Raw genomic sequence first — 19853 nt, forward strand, 5'->3', positions numbered from 1 at the left:
TGATTTGTTAAAATGAATCTGAACTGTACAGTTCCAAGTCATCTTGTATTTTCGCTTTATTATTTTATTTATAGAGCAAAATAAAGATAATGGATTATTAGAAGGTAAAATCGTTTAAGGGTCAAAGGAGTAATCATAAAAAAAATAATCAGCATTTTTCATGGACTATAACAGGTGAGATTTTTGACATGTTCCAGACTGATAATAAACAACTTTCAACTTTCCTTTAGCATCCTTTAGCATTAGCATCGATAATTTTTATTTTTTAAGCTTTTCTTTCACAGAAAAAAAATCTGGCATTATCCAAAAACTGGCATTTAAAGGGTTAAAATTCTGAAAATAAATTAATGAATGATTGGTAGTGATAATCAGGACTTTTTCTCTTCAAAGAAATCAACAGTGAAAGTGGAAAATAATATTAATATCTAGTATTTTTGTATCAGTTTCAAGAAGGGAAAATAAAACAAGTTTAGAAACTATGTGAGACTAAAAACTTAAGACACTTAAAACAACAGAACTGTACAAAAGCACCAGTCTGATTCACTTTATGGTCTAAGTAACTTTATTGAAGGGAAACGTAAAAAGAAACAGAGCCACAAGTTGATTATCAACCATCAGCTTTGCATCAATATTTTAGGGCTACAAGAAGACAGTGTTCGAGTGGGCATAAAACTAATAGCTCATCTACTGGCTTCTAAATAACAAAAAGAAATAGAAAGCCTTTGAGGGGAACCAAAAAAAAAATTTCCAACTTCCAGCCTTACAATCCATTTAATTTGCAGAAACATATCAGATATAATAGCCTAACTTTATTAACATGCATAAAATACAACATTGAAGTTCTTATATTTTGTTTCCTTAACATTGATATATACTGCTGTGCTTCTCTGTACACACACTTTGATAGTGGAATAAGATACACTTCTTTCCTCAGGTAATAGATTCCTATACTAATGATCAGAAGAACATACTGACATCACACCAGTCCAGGAGGCAGATCAGGAGCCACCAACCAGTTTTCCAAATCTTTTAGAGGGTTGGCATTTCCCCGTTTCAGGTTTTAACCACTTTGAAATGAAATGTGTAATTTTGCCAATTTGAAACTTTAAAATTTATGAGTATGGCAAAAGACAGGCTTCTCTACAAGTGCTCTGCAAAATCCAGCATACATCAAGCCCACAGGGTCCAGCCAGTGAACCAACCGGATCAAAACATGAGGTTGCTGTAATGTTCAGTGTCGGGAGTCCAGTCGCATCAGATTCTACTAAGTGTGTGCAGAGTGAGTGACTAACATCACCAATTTCGGGTTACTGGTGCATGCTCAAGCCGAGTGTTCAGAACCATGGTGGGTTTTTTTCTTTTTCTTTTTTTTCTAACCGCCATACAAAACGGGAGTAGAAACTTCACAGAAACTGGCACGTGTCCTAGAGAGAAAACACTATCTTCTTATGAGCGCGCAGGTGGAAAAAGGAACAGGGGAAAATGCTCTGATTAACAAAAAACAAAAAAAAACAAAACAAAAAAAGAAAAGAAAAAAGAAAAAAAAGGGGGGAAAAGTGAAAAAGAAAACCAGAATCCCAGAATTTGTAGTTTGAACCAGGGACGACATTTTCCACCAGCTTTCTGACCAATGCCATCACATTGCGTATTTATGCGTCCATTCTTTTGCTGTTTTGGTGTATCTGCAAAGAGGAGCAAAAAAGGAACAAGTTACCTTAACTGACTGAACGCAGCACATCTTTGGCATTAAAAGCTTGATAACTACAAACAGCTGCACGCTCAGGATCTGTTTAAGTACATGCACTTGAGCACATTACAAGCCAAGTAGCATCTTAACAAAATGTTTCAGTGTATGAACAAAAACACTTTGCACAAGCTAAACTTCATTTCAAATAGTGAAATATTTCTTCAACATGTCGTCTTCGCCTGCTGGTACACACATTGCATTTTTAACCACAACAAAACGTTTCATGCTGGAGTTAGTGGCTACGTTCACATGCACAGAAAATGCCGTCTTGGTACTTGTCAACCAGATTACATGAAACACTATTAAAAACCAAGGACAACTGATTGGACAAAATGAGCTGTGGATGACCGTTTTTCACCATCTTCTGCTATTCAATAGACCAGACAATTGATTGAGAAAATGGTGTGCAGACTAAAAGATAATGAAAACAATGGTTAGTTGCAGCCCTAATGGTGAGTTTGAGTGTTGTCACAAGAAATATTTTAAGGCTTTGGAAGCCGGTTAAAGCTCCGGATTGGAAGGTTTGGGCAAATGCAACCGTAGTGAGGTGACTGGGATCAATTGTAAACATAAATTGAGGATAAAGATGACTTTATTTGTTCCCTGCTCCGTGTTTTATTAGAACATCTACTGCCGTGACCCTGAAACAACGCAAACATCCACCTGCTTCCATGCACCAATCTTTCCTTAAATTGATGCAGAGAACCAAACAGCACATCCTTCTTTAACCAGCTATGTTTAGACTGATTACTTTTTAGGAAGCCATGGGTGCCTTCATTTCAGTGCACCATGAATATTAGCTGGCAGAGACTTGGAGCTCACTGGAGACAAAAATCCATCACAATAAATGATTTGTTGGCTTTTTCAAATTGTTGCTTTCACTGCATGGTGATGCAGCTGCCAGCACAAACTGCTGAAAACACTGACTTTCCAGTGTCGACATCTTAAGATCCACAATCTGCTCAAGCATCAACAATTTCAAACAAGAAACCCAACTTGTATTATCCTTACTGCTTGTCTGCTGGGCTTCAGTTTCAGACATCATAGCTCATGAATGCAGTTCTTTTTGGCAGTCAAATGTTGGCGTGTCCTCGAGTGCACCACCAAGAAAATTCTTCATAATTGTCCCTGCTGACAACTCCTTTACCATGTAACAATAACAGTGAAAAATCAAGGCAAGCCAGTTTAACTATGATGGATCATCTCAAGTCTCTACATGCTGATTTTCCAATCACACTGAAAGGAATTAAATATATTATGGTATGTATTGGAAAATAGTCAGCAGTAATGTAAAATATATGATCTGTACTAAGGTGTGTCTAAGAAGAAAAGTTTACTGGGTGCGAAAAGACCTTAAACAACCCCTGTTTGTTTTTCACTGCCATACCTGTGAAAGCTTAGTTATTTGGATATTTATTCCATGCAACACAAGACTAAGCAATTGCAGCACATTGGATTATTACCACTGGATCTCCATTTCTCTGACCTGTATTAGCAGTAACCCACAATTGTCAAGAGGCCAATGTATCGGTGGGCAGGGCACAAATATTCAAGTAACTTATTTATTTTCAGCAACAGACTCCTTGTGCAGGGTATCAAGGTGCAAGCTGAACCCACGATCTGAGCAGAGTATGGAGAATAGGGTACTCTCCACGTAAAAGACAGCCAGAGATTAGTATAATCACAGTCAAATTCCACACTGCAGTCACACTTTGTAACAGCGCTCCAAGCCTCTGGTTACGCCAGTCAGACCAGAGCATCACAACCAACCAATCCCATAGCACTAGCCAAGATGCAGCAGTGCCTCCTGGCCTTACCCTAAAGCATGGCATACTTCGTTGTCCACTCCTGAGCTAGTTTATTGTACCTGACAGAGTGAGACTAGGTTACACACCAGGTGACACTCATACAGGCAAAATTTACTGCGCCTTTGAAAGTTGAGAGAGGGCCTAAAAAGGATATTGTACCATGCACAATGTACAACAGGGTACTATGTTCTTCCTTTTCAGAGGGAAAGATTCATTTCACATGTTTGGAGAACAGTTTATCAAACATAAGGATCACATACGTACCTCTGAGTATCTGTTTTGTAGATTCGTGCAATCTCTGGCACTAGTGGGTCATCAGGGTTTGGGTCACATAGGAGTGAGCAAATGGAGAGAAGAACTGCAAGAAACAAATAGACTTTAGACCGATTTGCTATTTTATTTGGTAAGGAGCGAATTAACACAGTTTCAACATTTGTTTTTCACATTTTAACCGACAGTTACTCTAATCTTTTTCTGGGATAGATTCGATGCCTGGGTTACCTTGTAATCTGTGTAATGGGGTCTACGAATTATCCATACCTTTAGAAATAGTAAGTGCAGGAGACCACTGTGATCTGAGAATATCCAGACAGATACTGCCGTTACTGTTAATATTTGGGTGGTAAATTCTTGTTGTAAATGCAACCTGAAAAGAAAAAGGAAAGAACACAACAGTGAGGACATAATAAGGCCACGCCACACGCCAAGTCATTGTTATGCAATGCAAATTTCTCAACATGGGACAGTGACGTTCAATGCTCATGACTATCTACATCTGGAATGACTGGTATTACTTCATGAGGGCAGTCAACAGATAAAACGTGTTCATGATGCCAAACCGCTCTGCTTGGTTTACTTTACAGGAAATGTGTCTTTGTTGTTTCTCTTTAACTTTCAGAAGAGTGTCGTGTATAAAATGAGAATGTGAGTGTTTACATAATATACAATGGTTGATCCCAGTTACTTACACTGAATATATTATTTTAGTGTTGTAAATCAGATTTGTGTCTATTGCACGATGAATACTGCATGAATGGGCAGTTTGATGGATGTCAATATATCTCTAATTGTAAACAAAAGAAAGAGGAAAACCTTGTTTCTGGTGTGATTCAGCTTACCTTGGGTGGTTTGAAGGGGTAGTCTGTGGGAAAGTGAATTGTCAAGAAGAAAACTCCTCCCTGATATGGACTGTCGCTCTGAAAGCCAGAATTACATTTACATATTACAGAGAAGAATGATCTAAAACCTCCTGTCCACAGCTTCTCATTATCAAGTCAAATTTCAACCTTTATCTCATGAATACATTTAAAGCAGGCAGGAACACAACCTTCATGACAAATTTCAATATTGTGCTGCTTTAAAATACAAAGAGACCGACAATTATGTCATAAAGTATCTACTTACAGGTCCCATGATTGTGGCTTGCCAGTGAAACACTGCAGAGAAGAGAAAGTAAGCGTTAGAAAACGGGGAAAGGTCACAGATATGAGTTTTGACAAGGACTAGGCGTCTCATTTGTCTCTGTTGCATACAAGACACACAATTTCCCTTTCTATAATCACTCACATACGCAAACCTACTTTGTAGTTATGGTGGTCATGTATCAAGTTTAACTCTACTGTCCCTCACTCTATTTTAGGGTGGAGGTATTCATGACCAGTATAACCAGTTCTCAGAACTAGACCCACATCCACCCATGCTTTTAAAATTAATGTAGCTCATTCAGTTTTAATTTGGCCTTTGTTTGTGGTTTCCTCTGCCTCTTAAAAACAAATTAAATGGTAAGAAAGAGAACATTAATCAGCACCTGTTTTTCAGACTAAGTCATTTTAAGTAAAGTGCCGCACCACATTTTCTCATTTTGCCATATGTGAGCATAAACGGAAAATCTTTGGATTTTTTGGGGATATTGGTCATACAGAACAAGACATCTGAAGATATCACATTGATCGGTGGGAAATTACAGTGGGTGCTTTTCACTAGTGATTAATAACAAATTATTGGCAGACCTATTGATAATGAAATGACTTGCAGTCCTAAAAACTTTTGACCAGTTCTGAGACACTTACTATCATCACCCACTGGGCCGGCCGAGCACTGTGCAGGGGGGTCACGAGCCAGGTCGGTAAGCTCCTATAAAGAAAAGAGGTTTACAACAATAACCAATTAGATCACAGTAATCTTCAGGGACAAAACAATGAGGAGACACCATCTGAAATCAATGTGGCAGACTGAGTAGCACTTAACATCCTGGGTTTAAATGCCAACATGGGGACTGGGGAGGGGAGATGCTACATGAGAAGTCGTGTGCTTCATGTATTTCACAACGCCCTCCCGCCGGTGTTGTTATCTCCTGCCACTCTCCTCCAAGGCTCAACTTTGCTCACGCTCTGGGGCTGGGGGCTACAATGTTTTCGTCTCCACTTAAGTTGAGCCTGAGGCACATATACTAACGTTACTGCCTCTGTTATTTTTAGGCCCACAGCTACTTTAGAGTGAGGTGGAGGCCAATGCCCCACCCCGGCCTACAGACACACCATTCCACAAGTAAGTTTACGGATTCCCTTGGAGGAAGATTCTAGTCAACAGCAAAGTGAAGAAATGAAGCCACGGTGTGAACATTTAATAGGTGTCACTCTACCGCTGTCAACTTCCTCCATTTAAGGGCCAGAACACACCCTGTGATGTGTACTAGCACTGAAAAAATACTTTCACATACCAAGGAAGTGTATCATGTACACGGCTCTGACTGCTAACACAGACTCGGTGAGTGATATGAGTCATGGGTTCTGGTAACAGAGTATCGCCGCTATTACAAATTCAACGACTCGCTAGTTATCAAGACACGCGCCATGAATGTGAGACTACAATAAAGGCTTGGTGATAAGCAAACACCGTCTGTGCGTTTATGTGAAGTGTTGAGCAATTCATGAGGCCTTTTTGTTTTACCGTCAATCCACTTCGAACACACTAAACCTGTAACCGAAACTGCTAATGTTAACGTTAGCTAGCTCGCTAAGTGCTGTTCGCCGTTCAACCGTTGAGCCGTGACCGTGTGAGCTAGCCGGTGCCAACAGTAAAAACTATCGTCAATTCACTCAACCTTAAACACAACAACTCATCGTACACACGCAGGGACACGAACTTAACACTTCCCCGTACATGTTTCACCGCCATGTTTCATAGGATACAGCGCCGTTACATTGTGGGAGGCTAGCGCGGTGAATTAGCTAGAGGTACCGACGCTATCTTACCTTGTTGATCCTTTTCAGAGCCATCCTCTCTCTGTGTTCTTCTTTTTTATTTCAAGATGTTCCGATCCAAGCAGTGAGGGGCAACCGTGATATGCCAGGATGAGTCGCTATCCTCCAAACGATCGTCGCTGGGTCAGCTCGACGGCCTTTCTTCTCGAGCTAGCGTAGTTAGCTGGCTAGCGAGCTAAAACTACGTATGCGCGGAGTTGGCGACGAAGCTAGCTGGCGATCTTATCCAGCTTATTTTCGGCGAGCGACAGACGTTACACTGTCTTTCGGTAACCCCCGCTTTCCCTGCAGTTTCACTGTCTTGTGTTGGGTTATTTGTAATTCGTTGAGGCTGACCAAGTGCGTATGCCAGGTGAAGTAACCCGGACGACGAGACTCCGTTTCTTTTGGTTTCGGTCGCTGCCGTTAGCAAACTAGCGGCTTTCTACATGTATTTGAAGCTTTATGGTAGCGGGGCGGTCCTCTAGGCTGCTGACTGACAGGCCGGATGTGGTCGGGGATTGGTTACAAGCCCGCTGAAAGAAAAAAAAAACATGCGTGTCACACCAGCCGGGACATGTCAGCATTTATTTGGAAGAGACCTAAATTAAATTGGGATGTTTTCTTTGACGTGTAATGATGAATATTTATCCACGCAGCCACGAATTCCAAAATATTAAATACCCTAACTTTTGATAGCTTTGCTATGGTAGTGATGTAAAATAGTATTACCATTTAAGACATTTATTAAATCAATACATGACTGAGGGGGAAAAGCACCATGACTCCAGAACCTCAGGGGTTCACACTGTGCGGTTTCAGCTTTGTGTCTTCTCGCAGCACACATGTTAACATGTAACAGCAGAAAAAGTACAGATGTAATCAATAAAATATTGTTCTAAATGATCCAGCTCGAGTCCTACTGCCACCTGTAAAGATATGTCCAATTAGGCAGCAGCTAATTAAAATATATTGCTCACAAATCCTTTGATACGATAAGATGATTATAGCGTCTCATATGTTAAGATTTTCTGCATTTCTTCTTGTATCTTTGGGTTTGCAGCAGCTGACCTGACGAGTAATTTGAATGGTCACCATCAGCTCCAGGAAATGTAGATATACTTGTTGATGACATTTGATTGTCAAAGCAATTAATTCATAATGAAAACAATCATTAGTTGCCACCCTAGTACATTTTATCAATTGCAAGTTTGTTGGGAAAATGAGAATATGCATAACCAAAGCAAAATATCTGCTGACATTGTTCAGGCCTTCTGGTGAGTCCTGATTTACTACCTGATCTCGAGGCCCTTTTGGTCTTTACACTTCAACTGACACCTTAACTGCTTTCAGTGCTTAAAGTGCAGCTGACACTTTAAGCACTCAACTTGGACACTCGGCTTCTTTCACTGCTTCAACTTAAAACTCTCCGACAATGATTGGGACATTTTCCTGTAGAAGACTGTGGAATTACACAGCGACGCAGAATACTTTAATATTTCAAATCAACATGTGAAACCTTCATCTCTTAGCTTGAGGCCACAGAGGTGGTGGTCTGTTCAGACTTCATAAACCTCACTGTGCACCTGCCAAGGGTTTATCCATTAATATAGAAACTACAGTACAAAAAGTACATGTTCACAGCAGTAATTTAATACTGGCAGACAGACAACATTTGCAGTACAAAAGGCGGATTCATGAATAACAAAGACGACTGCTGAAGCTTTTCCTTTTGCCCCGTCGCTTTCACAAAATGCTAAACAAGAGTGCTACCAGGACACTGGAGAGAATGAAATGAGAACAAATCAAATGCCATTTAAGTAAACATCTTTACTTGTAACCTGCCAGAATTTGGTAATTATTGACGCTTTATAGTTACACACAATTTCTACGAATTCTATATATATTTTTTACAATTTCTTTACAGTTGTACAGTAAGTGTCCCTTTAACCCAACACAATTTAGTCTTTATATTCAGTCCATGTTATTTGCTCCACTGAAGCACATTCAGTACACTGTCTGGTTGAAGATAAATTTAGTTTCTATTGGTTCACAGAGAGGGCAAATGTGCCTACTTCCCCAATATGGAGGGTCACACTTTTACACCTCTTCAAGGCACTGATGCAGGGCAGTCAGTCACTGTTTGTCTGTGCTTGTGCAAGAGAGGGGGGCATCTGAGGGGGGCAGCCGGGGCATCAGCGGGATAGTTTCAGCCTCTCTGAGCCCGTCCAGGTCCGAGTCTGAATATGCACCGTTATCATTGCGAGTCTGAGGAACGTCAATGCGGTCTAAGAGTTCAGAGTTTTCATGACATGATCTGACAGATGTTTGTCTATCAACACGGCTCATACCAGATGCCGCAGGAACGCCATCAGCATCGTTTGATTGGGGCGAATCGCGGCTGTTCCATGATTTAGGCGTCCCGTCGCAGCTCTCATGTTTACCGTCGCCGCTTTGTGGCACTCTGGGACATAAACTAACTTCAAATTCTGCTCCATTAGAGTCAGACTGGCCCTCCGCTGTGCTCTCATTCACAGCTTTAGGAGTCAATGGCAGTGGTGAGGCCTTCCCACTCCGCTCCCCTTGGTTGTGCATGTTAGGGGGAGTTTTACTCAGCAGCACATGGGAATTAGAAATGCCCCCTGAAGGGCAGCTTGACACTGGGCTGACAAATCCTACAAAGTCTCCACTGGAGCTGAAACGAAGACCTTGGGCAGCTTCCCCGCAAGGATCAGCTGGTTGGTCTTTATCTTCCGTCACACAGTCTCCATCCCCAGCGCTTCCCGTCTCCTCCTGCTGCTCGCTGGGATCAGGACCTGCAGCTTCGACCTGCGTCTCCTGCCGCGTGCCGTCGTCCTGGTCCTGATCTCCATCTCGTGCAGCCGGATCGCTCTGAGTCGGAGCCGCTGGAGCGTCACCTGCAGCCTGGCTCTGACCTGGCGGGGTGGGTCGGATGGTTTGGTGGCACATGGGGCAGGTCTCCTGCACGTACAGCCACTTGCGAAGACAGTTGCCATGGAAGAAATGTCCACAGTATGTGATCACAGCAGCACTCATTTCCTGTGAGGAGAGACACATTTGACTTTACTGTAGTAGTATAAGAAGTAGTAACATGTCTATAATACTACTACACATATAACAACTGTAACGTCACACACTTTATTATATTATTATACTACACAGTACATGGCTGCCAGAGCTGCACTGCTGGACTTCTTTTGCACAAATACTTGCAATATTCACTTATACATCCTGAGGTATTGTAAAGTATATACTGTATACATTAATCTATCAATTTATTTTTTCATTGTATTCCCCTCAAAGAGTCATTTATCTGTTCTTACCTCTCAGCCCGCCTCTGTCTAATGTCTGAATTTCCTCATTAGGATCGATAAAGTTTTCCATTACCGTTTTAAAAGCAGTAAATAGCAGATCCAACATGCTCTCTGCCTCTGCTCTCTGCTGTATTATCAAGATTTTCTGTTGCTGCCTCAATGACAACAACATTGGCTTCATTGTCAAGGGCAGGAAAAAAGCGATATTAACAGGTTTTAAGAAAAAACATGGTTGAGGGGCAAAGAATCGGTTCTGAACCGTGCACAAGGAGGCGGAGCTAAACTGGAAAAACAGGACCAACATGCCTTACAGACACAGACACAGCAATCCACCAGTCTGCCATCTGCATGTAGAGCTGAGCAACTGTCAAATATCAACTATCACTAAATGTTTAACCCTATTAAATTACATTTAAATTCAACCTCGACTGTCCTCTTGGTATACACTCACTCTAGTCTTACAACAGTGATGAAGAAGAGCTTAACATGTATTAACATCCTTCATCCAGTCATGTGTTCATAAAGTGGTGAACCTCGCTCCATCCTCGCTCCTGAGCGACTGAGCCTTTCCAGGATGCCCCTTTCATACCCAATCATGACACTGTCACCTGTTACCAATCAACCTGTTTACCTGTGGAATGTTCCAAACAGGTGTTTTTGGAGCGTTCCACATCTTTCCCAGTCTTTAGCTGCTCCTTTCCCAACTTGTTTGAAACGTGTTGCTGCGTCTAACTCAGAATAATATTTACAAAAATCTATGGAGCTGTCTTATTTTATTATTATTTATTTTTTTATGTATCATCCTGTCTTATGTATGTTTTACTTTTTTGGGGTTGGGGTTGTATGAGACAACAACACTGGAAGAAAAATTAAAGTTTGATAGCTTGGTAGCTTGGCCATCTTCCCCTCTCTCCCCTCTCTCCCCCCTCTTTCCTATCCATGTCTAATAGCTGTGCCCAAAAAGCCCAAAGACTAATCTTAATACAAAATACACTCAGACAGAATCTTTGTACTTCACACAGCAAGTAAAAGTGGGGGAAACACGTGCAGTATAACAGAGTTATGATCCTACAGCTGGTCTGAAGCTAAGCCAAGAGGAAATAAGATAAAATCCTAAACGTCAAAACCTCAGTACACGTGTACTATCTGTACTGTACTGTAGTGCCCGAGGGGACTTTGGATTTTACAGTACGTCCTGTTTGTTTGTCCCCAGCCTTCAACGTACCGCACAGCGCCGCGCTGACCTGCTCACGACACAGCCACAGTGCGACTAACCTGGAAGCAGATGGAACAGACGTCGTTGTGTTGCTGCAGCTGCTGAGCCGTGGCTCTGGGGAGGGAGTTGATCTTCTTAGCCGCTTCCTGTCTGAGCAGGAAGCTCCTCCAGCCAGACTGAGCTCGGAGCCAAACGTTGAAGTACGAGTGGATGATGATGACGGAGGCGCCCATCCAGCTCCACTCCCCGAACAGCGACTCCCAGGTGCCGTACGCCACCACGCAGAGCGCCACCACGAACTCCAGCACCCTGCTGACGGCGTTCACCCAGTAGATCACTTCGTCCAGGCTCTCGATGGGGTCACTGCGAAACAGCTCCACCATGAAGAGGGAGTAGATCAGCATGGTGCCCGTCACCTGGACAGAAGTACACATTTTCATTTAGAATAGTACAAACAACTTTTACTTCACGTTACAGTGGCTACATGTTGATTTCTTTACGCGAATCTAACGTCTATTTGTAGGGAGTTCATTGCCTCTTCCACAGTGTCTTGTTTAATATGACCACTGTGGGGCGCCAAAGTCAAGAAGTTTGATGCTTGATGGACCAGCAAAACAGCTTTGCAGTACTATGACTGCACACAAAGCAGAAGTATTAGTACCACAGTTATTGCCTGAGATGCACAAGTCCAAGTAAAGGGTGTAGAGTACAGAGGGCACAAATCAAAAGAACTTAAAATACCGAATCTTTCTTTACGAAACTACACTCATGAAGTATTTTAATTCGAGCTGCTGTCATTGAGTGAGCAGACTGAAAGAACAGGTGAGAGGATATGTCTGACAGGTGGAGCCCTTTGTTAGAAATAATAAATATTGTTCAATTAAAAGATGTCAATGATGTGAAATTGATGTCAAAATCAAAATTTCAGTCTTTCAAAACATCACACGTGAATAATTGAATGTATTTAAAGTAAATTCATCAGTTGAATGAAGTTTTAGTACGACAACTGTTCAAATATACGTGCAAAAAAGAGGAATTCAGCTTCCGCTCTTCATCGTTTCAGACATTTACAGTCGCTCTTCCTACCTGAAGGGACGTCAGCATGCAGCTCGACACCAGTATGAGGAGCCAGAAGTCCATGTGGAAGAACTGGGAGATTTTATAGGCCATAAACACCGGGAAAACCAGCAGAAGCAGACACATGCTGAGGCCACGGATGTGTTTCCACACACTCCTAGAAGCACAGAAGAAACAGAAATTCAGCCTTTAAGCTTTAAACTCGGCATCATTCACTTGATGAAGAAAGGAAATTCACTGTTGTTGCTGTTACCTGTTGCGGGACGCACCGAGGGCCAGAATCACCGGATCTGTTATTTCGATCATTGACTGCAGGGTTGAAGTCACCACGATGAAGAGGATGATGCTGAGGAGGAAGGTGCGCTGCAGTGCCTGCATGTCTAACAGGCCGGTCTGAAGAGCGAGCAGGAGCAGAGTGACGCCCTCGGTCACGCCTCTGAGGACAAGGAGGGGAAAGGTGAGTGGAAGAGGAATAGTGGAAAGGCTAACAAAGGTTTTAGTGAGTCATGTTTAGCTTCTGTGGAGTTTGAATGCAGCGTGTTTTAGTTTGTCTTTTAGTGGACGTACATCAGCAGTGAAGGATTAGATCGCCGGCCATTTCGCAGCTACTGGCTACAGAACTCTTGCTCAGTACTGGATCAGTCAAAAACGTGGGAAAATATGGTTAAGAATCGCTCTGAAGTTGTGCCCCTCGTGGCCAAAATGTTCGTTATTGCAGGGTTAAATATGGAAAGTGGACGACATGGGGATGTTTAAGTGGTGATACTATAAACCTGGAGACAACATCTCACCTGTGCATGACGTTCTCATTCTGAACGGCTGCATAACCTCCCAGGTAGAACTTGCATAGGTTGAGCAGTCCAAGAGCGAGATAGGACACCACGAACGTCAGGCCCAGAAGAGAGTACGGTGTGGCACAACATTCAGAGACACTGGAGGGTTCAACAAAGGAAGCAAAGGTCACACATAATTACAAATAAAATATGACGCGTATAAAGGTGCAAACACACGCTAAGGGGTAATATAATCCACATGATCACATCGCACCTTGTGAGCAGGAAGAACATGATTCCCTGATGGCCTGCTGAGGCGCTGCCAGACATGGTGTCTGAGCACAGCTGTACGACGAACAGAACAAACCAGAAGACGCTGAAGAGCACTGGGACGGCAAACTGGTTCCACAGAGAGATTCCCACAGCCAGCAGTCTGTACAGCTCGATCACCTGAGGGACAGGAGAGCAGGGACGTGATGAGGAGGGGAGGAAACATACATGACAGATAAACAAGAGCACGCAGTGTGTTTTTATAACGTGCGACAGAGAAATTGTGGGTCGTGTTTCAGTAAAGTAAATAAAAATCCTGTGTGCTAAAACACAGAAATCTGATCAAAATGGGGAAAAAAGTAATTAAATAAGTATAAAAATTATGAAAACTAACCTGCATGAAATCTAACACTGATCTATTTATACTTGAAAAGCCAAAGCATCTGATACCTGCACTCATATTTAATATTTATTCAATTGCTATTGAATATAACTATATTTCCACAACTGTGGTGAGATGAAGGGAAGGTTTGTAAAGAGAGGACTGATCAAAAAAGACAAATAATGAATAATGCTGCACTGAAACAGTCAAAATTAATAACTTTTGTCAACTAAAAAGAAAAAAAAATGCTAATTTCTTATCAAATATTTACAGCATCTCTAAGCTCCTCAGACAAACAGGATGCATTCTGAGGATGTTTCACAGGAAGGAGGATTTCACAATAAGAGCACCTCCAGCTGCAGCAGCTCTGAATAGGCGGCCCTTGCGAGGCGATATGGCAGAAAGAGATGCGAGAGGAGGAACAGGGTGATGCCTGCTCCGGTCAGCCCCATGGACAAAGTGTTGACAGTCAACAGAGTGGCATGAGGAACGGCGCAGAGTCGGGCCAGCAGGGGGAGCATGTGAGCAGAGAACAGCCACACCTTTCTGGTCTTCATCAGGAAGGCACACAGAGTGCTGAGAATAATCTGACCTGGACAGAAAATAACATTAAATCGTGCTGTGATCACGAGTGTAGATTATATTTATGACATCATAACTTATTTTACAGCTAATAATATCATTTTTCAGTGGCAAGTTTAGGTAGATTTTTAAATTTCAGTGTTACAAACATAGCAGGAAGAGGCATCCTGCACCTTCTCCCGCATTAGACTGACGAAGTGTTGCCCAATCAGACCTTAGAGTCCATGAACAAGAGGAAAAATAATCTGTCCGGTCGCCTCCGGTCTCCTGTTTTATCTGTATTATTAGGCAATAATACCATGGTTACAAACTGAAACATAGGTAATAGAAGTCATAAAATAATATAAGCCTTTAAGATAATGTTGGACTATTAAACTTTGATATGAACAGATGTAAACTCTTGTAAGGCTTTAATCAAAGAGCCATGACAGAATAAAAACTGGGAAAGACATTTGGTTTGATGCTCATCAGCTATCGGTCGTTTCCTGTCCAGCTGAACCTGCTGAACTCTCTTAGTTTCCATCATACTTCTCGAACGGGAGGTCGATTTACAAAGTAACCCAAATGATCGCAATTAACTGCACAGTTACATAAAAAAAACCTCCATCTGGCAGCGATGATGCTGCCTGAGGAAGAGCGCCAAGCTTGAAACAAGCTGCAGTCCAGAGTCGCTGCCAAACCGAGCCTGTTTAGTGTTCTTCATGCTTTTGAGAGCCTCTATTTGTGCACGTATTTAGCATAAATATCAGCCCACCGCCGGGCCGGTCGACCTGCTGCTCAGCCAAACATTGTTCAAACACACAGATCATAGTTTGAGACACGTTCGGGGAAATGAGTGAGTGAGCGTTTGATGGAAGCGTGCAGTCATAAAAACAAGCTAAAACTGTCAGACGCTGTGGGATCAGAAGACTGACGGTGATGATTTCGCAACCATTACACTGCAAAAAGTGAAGTCTAAGATAAAATATGTCACATCAAGGCAACATCCGCTTGTTTTTTGTCTTTCTTACGAGGCAGTTTTTAGGTTTCACTTGTTTCAAGCTCTTTTACCTTGAGTATCTTCATAAGATTGAATTTATTATTGAGATTTTATTACTGGTTCTAAGTAAGACATCCGAATTTCTTCGTATCCAGACAAATGTACCCTTCTTAAGTCTGGCCACAGTGCTTTTAAGATAACTGTGGGCCCAGATGTTTTCACTTTAAAATCTTGGTTAAGTGGAATTTTCCTGTTCTACTAGCAGATAATTTTGCTTATTTTAAGAAATATTTAGCCCATTTTTCTTGTTTTTGGGAGTTTTGGAGCTTTGAGTTTGGATATTTAGCAGCTAAATTGCAGTGTGCTTATTGTGAAGCTCTATGAAAATCTTTATGGGCTTTTTTAATAAAATGACAAATGTGAGCCTAAATGAGCCTCAGTGTGCTCGACATGTCAGTTTGGACTCACTGGTCATCGCAGAGACGAATCTATTGAAGGCCAGAGAATCAAGGTACACTGCTCCTTCATAACCAAACTGCAGCTCCTCACGAACATAGTCCCTGTAACACGAGGAGGAAAAAAAAAAACAGGTTTCAGTGGACGCTGTTTGTTGTTATCAGACACACGGCTTCAAAACACACATCACTGCCTCACCTGTTAACAGTTTGTTTTTTGGAGTTATTACCTGACTGTACCAGGTTTTATTATGAAATATATTCAAGTTAATAAATGAATGAATGAGCAATAAATGAGTAGATTCACAAACTTTATCCTACTAAAGTAAAAAGATCAAATCTACTCACTTAAGAATCATTTCTCACTTTTTGTGGGGATGATTCAGTCATTCATTTGTTTCTGTCCAAATCTGTTGTATAAGCTTTGGTCTATGGTTGGGTGATATGTTAAAATTTTCCAACCGGGCACCATCAGCCCATTAACCGTCCGAGTGAATAAGTTCACAAAATGTCAAGAACGGAAATATTCGTACACCTACTTCCCTCATTAAACAGAAAAATACAACCATAAAAACTCTGAATCCAAGTTTCTCTCTTTTACCAAACAAGACGAGCTCGATCGCCTCGTTAACTCAACGCGAAACAAACTCACAGAAGCCTTCCTGGTTTGTCTTTCCACTGTTGCAACGATCACCAGCTCTGATTTGGTCAAAATAAACCCTTAACTGACGGAGTCAGAGGTTAAAATATTCTGTCTCTACTCGCTGTTTTTGGCCTCTTTGTGCTTGTCGGTTCGCTCGTTCTTCAGATGCAAACCATTAAATCAGCACAATAAAATGACAAAAATGACACAAACACAACGATGCACTCAGCCAATCGCTGACGGCCGATATATTCATCCAATCATTGACCGTACTTTGGTCTTTTTATAGCCTTTAACAGAAACCACTGGTTGTTCTTGGGTTACAAGACAAATTAACAGGCAAATGAGCAGTAAACAACAGAGGCCTCAGCACATGACACAGAGCTCTGCCTCCTCAAATGAAGCCACAGGCTGAATGACACTGGAGACAGAGGGAGCGGCACTCTGACTGCGGCTTTGTCCGGAGAGAAAACCGATCAGTATGAATCTCAGACGCCTCGTAGCAGCAGCAGGAGGAGCAGCAGGAGGAGGAGGAGGAGGAGGGTTTCTCACTTGGAAATCTGATGCCCCATGTATAGGAGAAGAGCAGCGAGGATGTGGAGGTAGAGCGTCACAATGTGCCTCAGCGGCAGAACCAACACCACCACGTTTATCAGATGACCTGGAAAGCAAATGGACAGGACGGCTGGTGAAGACACACAAGATGGATCCACCTCCGGCGTCTGTCCTCAGACTTTGTGATTTTGTCTATAATAATTGTGCCAATGTTGACTTTACTTATCAGGCTCTTATCAGGCGGCCAAAACACTAAAATTACACAACGACACTGTGTTCAACTGTTTTTTAAAGTCATGGCTAAAGCTTCAACTGAGGCTTACTTTCATTATCAATTTACCTGAAACTTATCTTTTGATTAACCGTTTGGTCAATAAAACATGAGAAACATAATGAACATGCCGCTCATAATTCCTCACCGTCCAAAGCGACGTCTTCAAACGTCGTGTATGAGCAACAGTCCAAAACACTGATTCAGTTTCCAGTTAAATAAAACAGGATTTATCTTATGAATTATTGCAGAAAAGGAAGTAAAATCTGTGTTAAAGCGACAGACTTTTTCCTGCTACTGACCACGAACTGTCCAGATGCTCTAACAATTCAAAGGTGCCTTTTTCATGGAGTCTTTCCAGCACTACTGAGTAAACCATAAACTATAAAGACACCACAACTCAGCTGAACACACAGACACAACATAATATCAGTGCTGAACTCAGTTTTGACTCAACCGTACGTTCTAAGTTTCACTAGCTCATTTTTCTGGATTCAGTTCCCTTTGATGAACCAGCGTTTAGACGGTCATTTGCTTTATTTGGATTTGTCTACCGTCTACAGAACTTGACTCGTCTACAGTCATTGTACGTTGTTGGTTCACTTTACTTTTAGTGTCATCATCAAGTGGCTTTTATTGTCCATCTTATCCCTGTTTTATGTCTCTTCTGTCTTTTCTATGTGAACTACATGTCCTCGTATGTGTGCACAGACCTGGCCAATAAGCCTGAATCTGATTCTGATGAGCACAGAGAAAACACACGTGACACACCTGTTCAACATCTGGTTAAAACTGCACTCTTTTTCTCTGAAGTCAGCATTTACTCACCAAGGTAGTACATGTTCCAGATGACGTATTTGTATTTGAAGAGCATGTCTTCATTCTTGGCCTTTAGGTGATCCGTTAAGCCTTCAATGTCACATTTATACAGCAGGTCCAGCACCAGTATGCTCGGCACCCTGAGGGCGACGTTGGCCACCTCTTCCAGACGAGGCATCTTCGAAACCAACCTTTTTTTGGGGGGGTGAGCAGAGAGCTTGTGTGTCACATGCTGTTAGCTAACCGTTCCACTGTTTTGCTCGTCTTCTTGTCATCTGAAAAACACACAAAAACTCAAGTTAAGCCATTCAGACGCACCAAAGGAGTCCTGCAAGAGCAACCAGGCCGTTGTTGTAGCTATTCAATCCGGCTTCGGCGTCAAATTCTACCCGTTAATTGACTTTAGAGAAGTGTTGAAGTTAGCTTGTGGATTAAGATATCGCAGAGACAAAGCTTAGAAGTAGCTATCGTGTGTAAAGTGAAAGCGTTTCACTTACTTTCCACGGTGACAGACATCACAGCCGAACAGCCATTTGCTAGCTAGTTGGTGCTGGTTGTTAGCTTTCACAGCGACCAGCAACATGTTTTCATAGCACTACACGTCAGATATTTTGTTTTTTCTGTAACTTCCGCTTGTCAAAGACAGTTTGTAGAAGGCGTCATCGAAAAAGCGAAATTAAAAAGCTCAAATTAAACGAGCTAGGGATGAGTAAAGAGACTTTTACTGCAATGTTATGATTCCGCTCGCTTGCGTGGCCATTTCCCGTCTACACGTCATATGGCAATGCACCAATCAGATTCAGGTATTCTCGATTTCAAAATAAAAGTAATGTTTTACGACACGACGTCTACTACTACGACTACTGATGTTAATTATAGTAATATGCATTTTAATACTTCATTTTTTTAAATGCAACTTAGAATTTCTTTGTTAACATTTCTACAATACTAAATTGAATTACAGTTGAAATGAAACAAAAGGACAAAACAAATTGTTCCTCTTTTTTTCTAGAAATACTGGGTACATTCACCTCTTTGGGCCTCTAAAAAAAGCTTCAAAGGCAGTCAAATCTAAAGGAGAAATTACTCTTAAGTCAAACTTCTCATGTCCACTCTAAGGCCAAAATTTCTGATTGGGTCACAAGTAAAAAAGGATGGGAACGTAACTGGAGTCAGTCTCACACATTGAACAAAAATGTTCACGCAAACAATATTTTTCTTCTTTTCTCATAATTTAAAGAAGAAGGAGGAACGAAGCATGATTAAAATGCTGTATATACTTGATTGTCAGTTCAGTCAGCAGATCAGGAAGGTGTACCTGTACCTCCTGAGGTGCCACACTCTGCACCATGCTGTGATGAAAGGCCTTTCACATAAAAATCCAAATTCATCTTGTAACATATCTTCAATTTCAGAAGGATTACGACTGTGTTTGACGTGTGGAATGTCTGTGTCTGTGTTTGCGTTCATTTTTCCTACCATCATCCATCTGTTGCCAGCATTTGCCAGTTTTCTCTCAGTCCCCAAAGCATCGCACAACTGTTGTCTCCACACGAGCTCTCGCAAGTAGAATTTCATCCCGTCTATCCGACCAAATCAGCTGTAAAGTTGCATTAAAAAAACAGCATTTTCTCTCGTGACGGGGTCTTTAGGATCATGACCTTCGCCTGCAAAGTGCACATGCACTGTTACTTCTGCA

At 41.8% G+C, this 19853-nt stretch overlaps 2 protein-coding genes across 3 annotated transcripts; both read right to left on the reverse strand.

Moving 5' to 3' along the window:
- Positions 1-544: 544 nt before the first annotated feature.
- On the reverse strand, positions 545-7295 carry LOC143331660 (ubiquitin-conjugating enzyme E2 D3-like). 2 transcript variants are annotated; one of them, XM_076748760.1, is made up of 7 exons: positions 6810-7295; positions 5625-5688; positions 4960-4991; positions 4674-4751; positions 4096-4201; positions 3820-3913; positions 545-1682 (listed from the first exon to the last, which is right to left on the reverse strand). In XM_076748760.1, exons 1-7 carry the CDS (start codon positions 6831-6833, stop codon positions 1637-1639), a joined length of 444 nt encoding a protein of 147 aa, XP_076604875.1. In that variant the 5' UTR covers positions 6834-7295; the 3' UTR covers positions 545-1636. The 2 variants fall into 2 exon arrangements, with proteins under 2 accessions (XP_076604875.1, XP_076604874.1); XM_076748759.1 differs by lacking the exon at positions 545-1682 and adding an exon at positions 3454-3614 and having other exon boundaries at positions 6810-7288.
- A 1134-nt stretch (positions 7296-8429) lies between these two features.
- On the reverse strand, positions 8430-18942 carry LOC143332086 (RING finger protein 145). Its single transcript, XM_076749346.1, has 11 exons — positions 18652-18942; positions 18164-18429; positions 17062-17170; positions 15880-15971; positions 14201-14442; positions 13473-13648; positions 13217-13357; positions 12679-12861; positions 12435-12582; positions 11408-11764; positions 8430-9857 (listed from the first exon to the last, which is right to left on the reverse strand). Exons 2-11 carry the CDS (start codon positions 18330-18332, stop codon positions 8934-8936), a joined length of 2541 nt encoding a protein of 846 aa, XP_076605461.1. The 5' UTR covers positions 18333-18429; positions 18652-18942; the 3' UTR covers positions 8430-8933.
- Between the last annotated feature and the right edge of the window lie 911 nt (positions 18943-19853).

The sequence above is a fragment of the Chaetodon auriga genome, chromosome 14, assembly GCF_051107435.1.
Source record: "Chaetodon auriga isolate fChaAug3 chromosome 14, fChaAug3.hap1, whole genome shotgun sequence".
Lineage (NCBI taxonomy): Eukaryota > Metazoa > Chordata > Actinopteri > Chaetodontiformes > Chaetodontidae > Chaetodon > Chaetodon auriga.

Excerpts from the sequence above, each read along its gene's own strand:
- LOC143331660 (XM_076748759.1), bottom strand. The coding sequence starts at position 6,833 with ATGGCTCTGAAAAGGATCAACAAG. Across the intron at positions 4,992-5,624 it reads CGGCCCAGTGGGTGATGATA|TGTTTCACTGGCAAGCCACA; the intron begins GTAAGTGTCTCA and ends TCTTCTCTGCAG. Across the intron at positions 3,615-3,819 it reads TACAAAACAGATACTCAGAG|GTACAATAAACTAGCTCAGG; the intron begins GTACGTATGTGA and ends TCACTCTGTCAG.
- LOC143332086 (XM_076749346.1), bottom strand. The coding sequence starts at position 18,332 with ATGCCTCGTCTGGAAGAGGTGGCCAACGTCGCCCTCAGGGTGCCGAGC. Across the intron at positions 13,358-13,472 it reads ATGTTCTTCCTGCTCACAAG|TGTCTCTGAATGTTGTGCCA; the intron begins GTGCGATGTGAT and ends TGAACCCTCCAG. Across the intron at positions 12,583-12,678 it reads CTCGGTGCGTCCCGCAACAG|GAGTGTGTGGAAACACATCC; the intron begins GTAACAGCAACA and ends CTGTGCTTCTAG.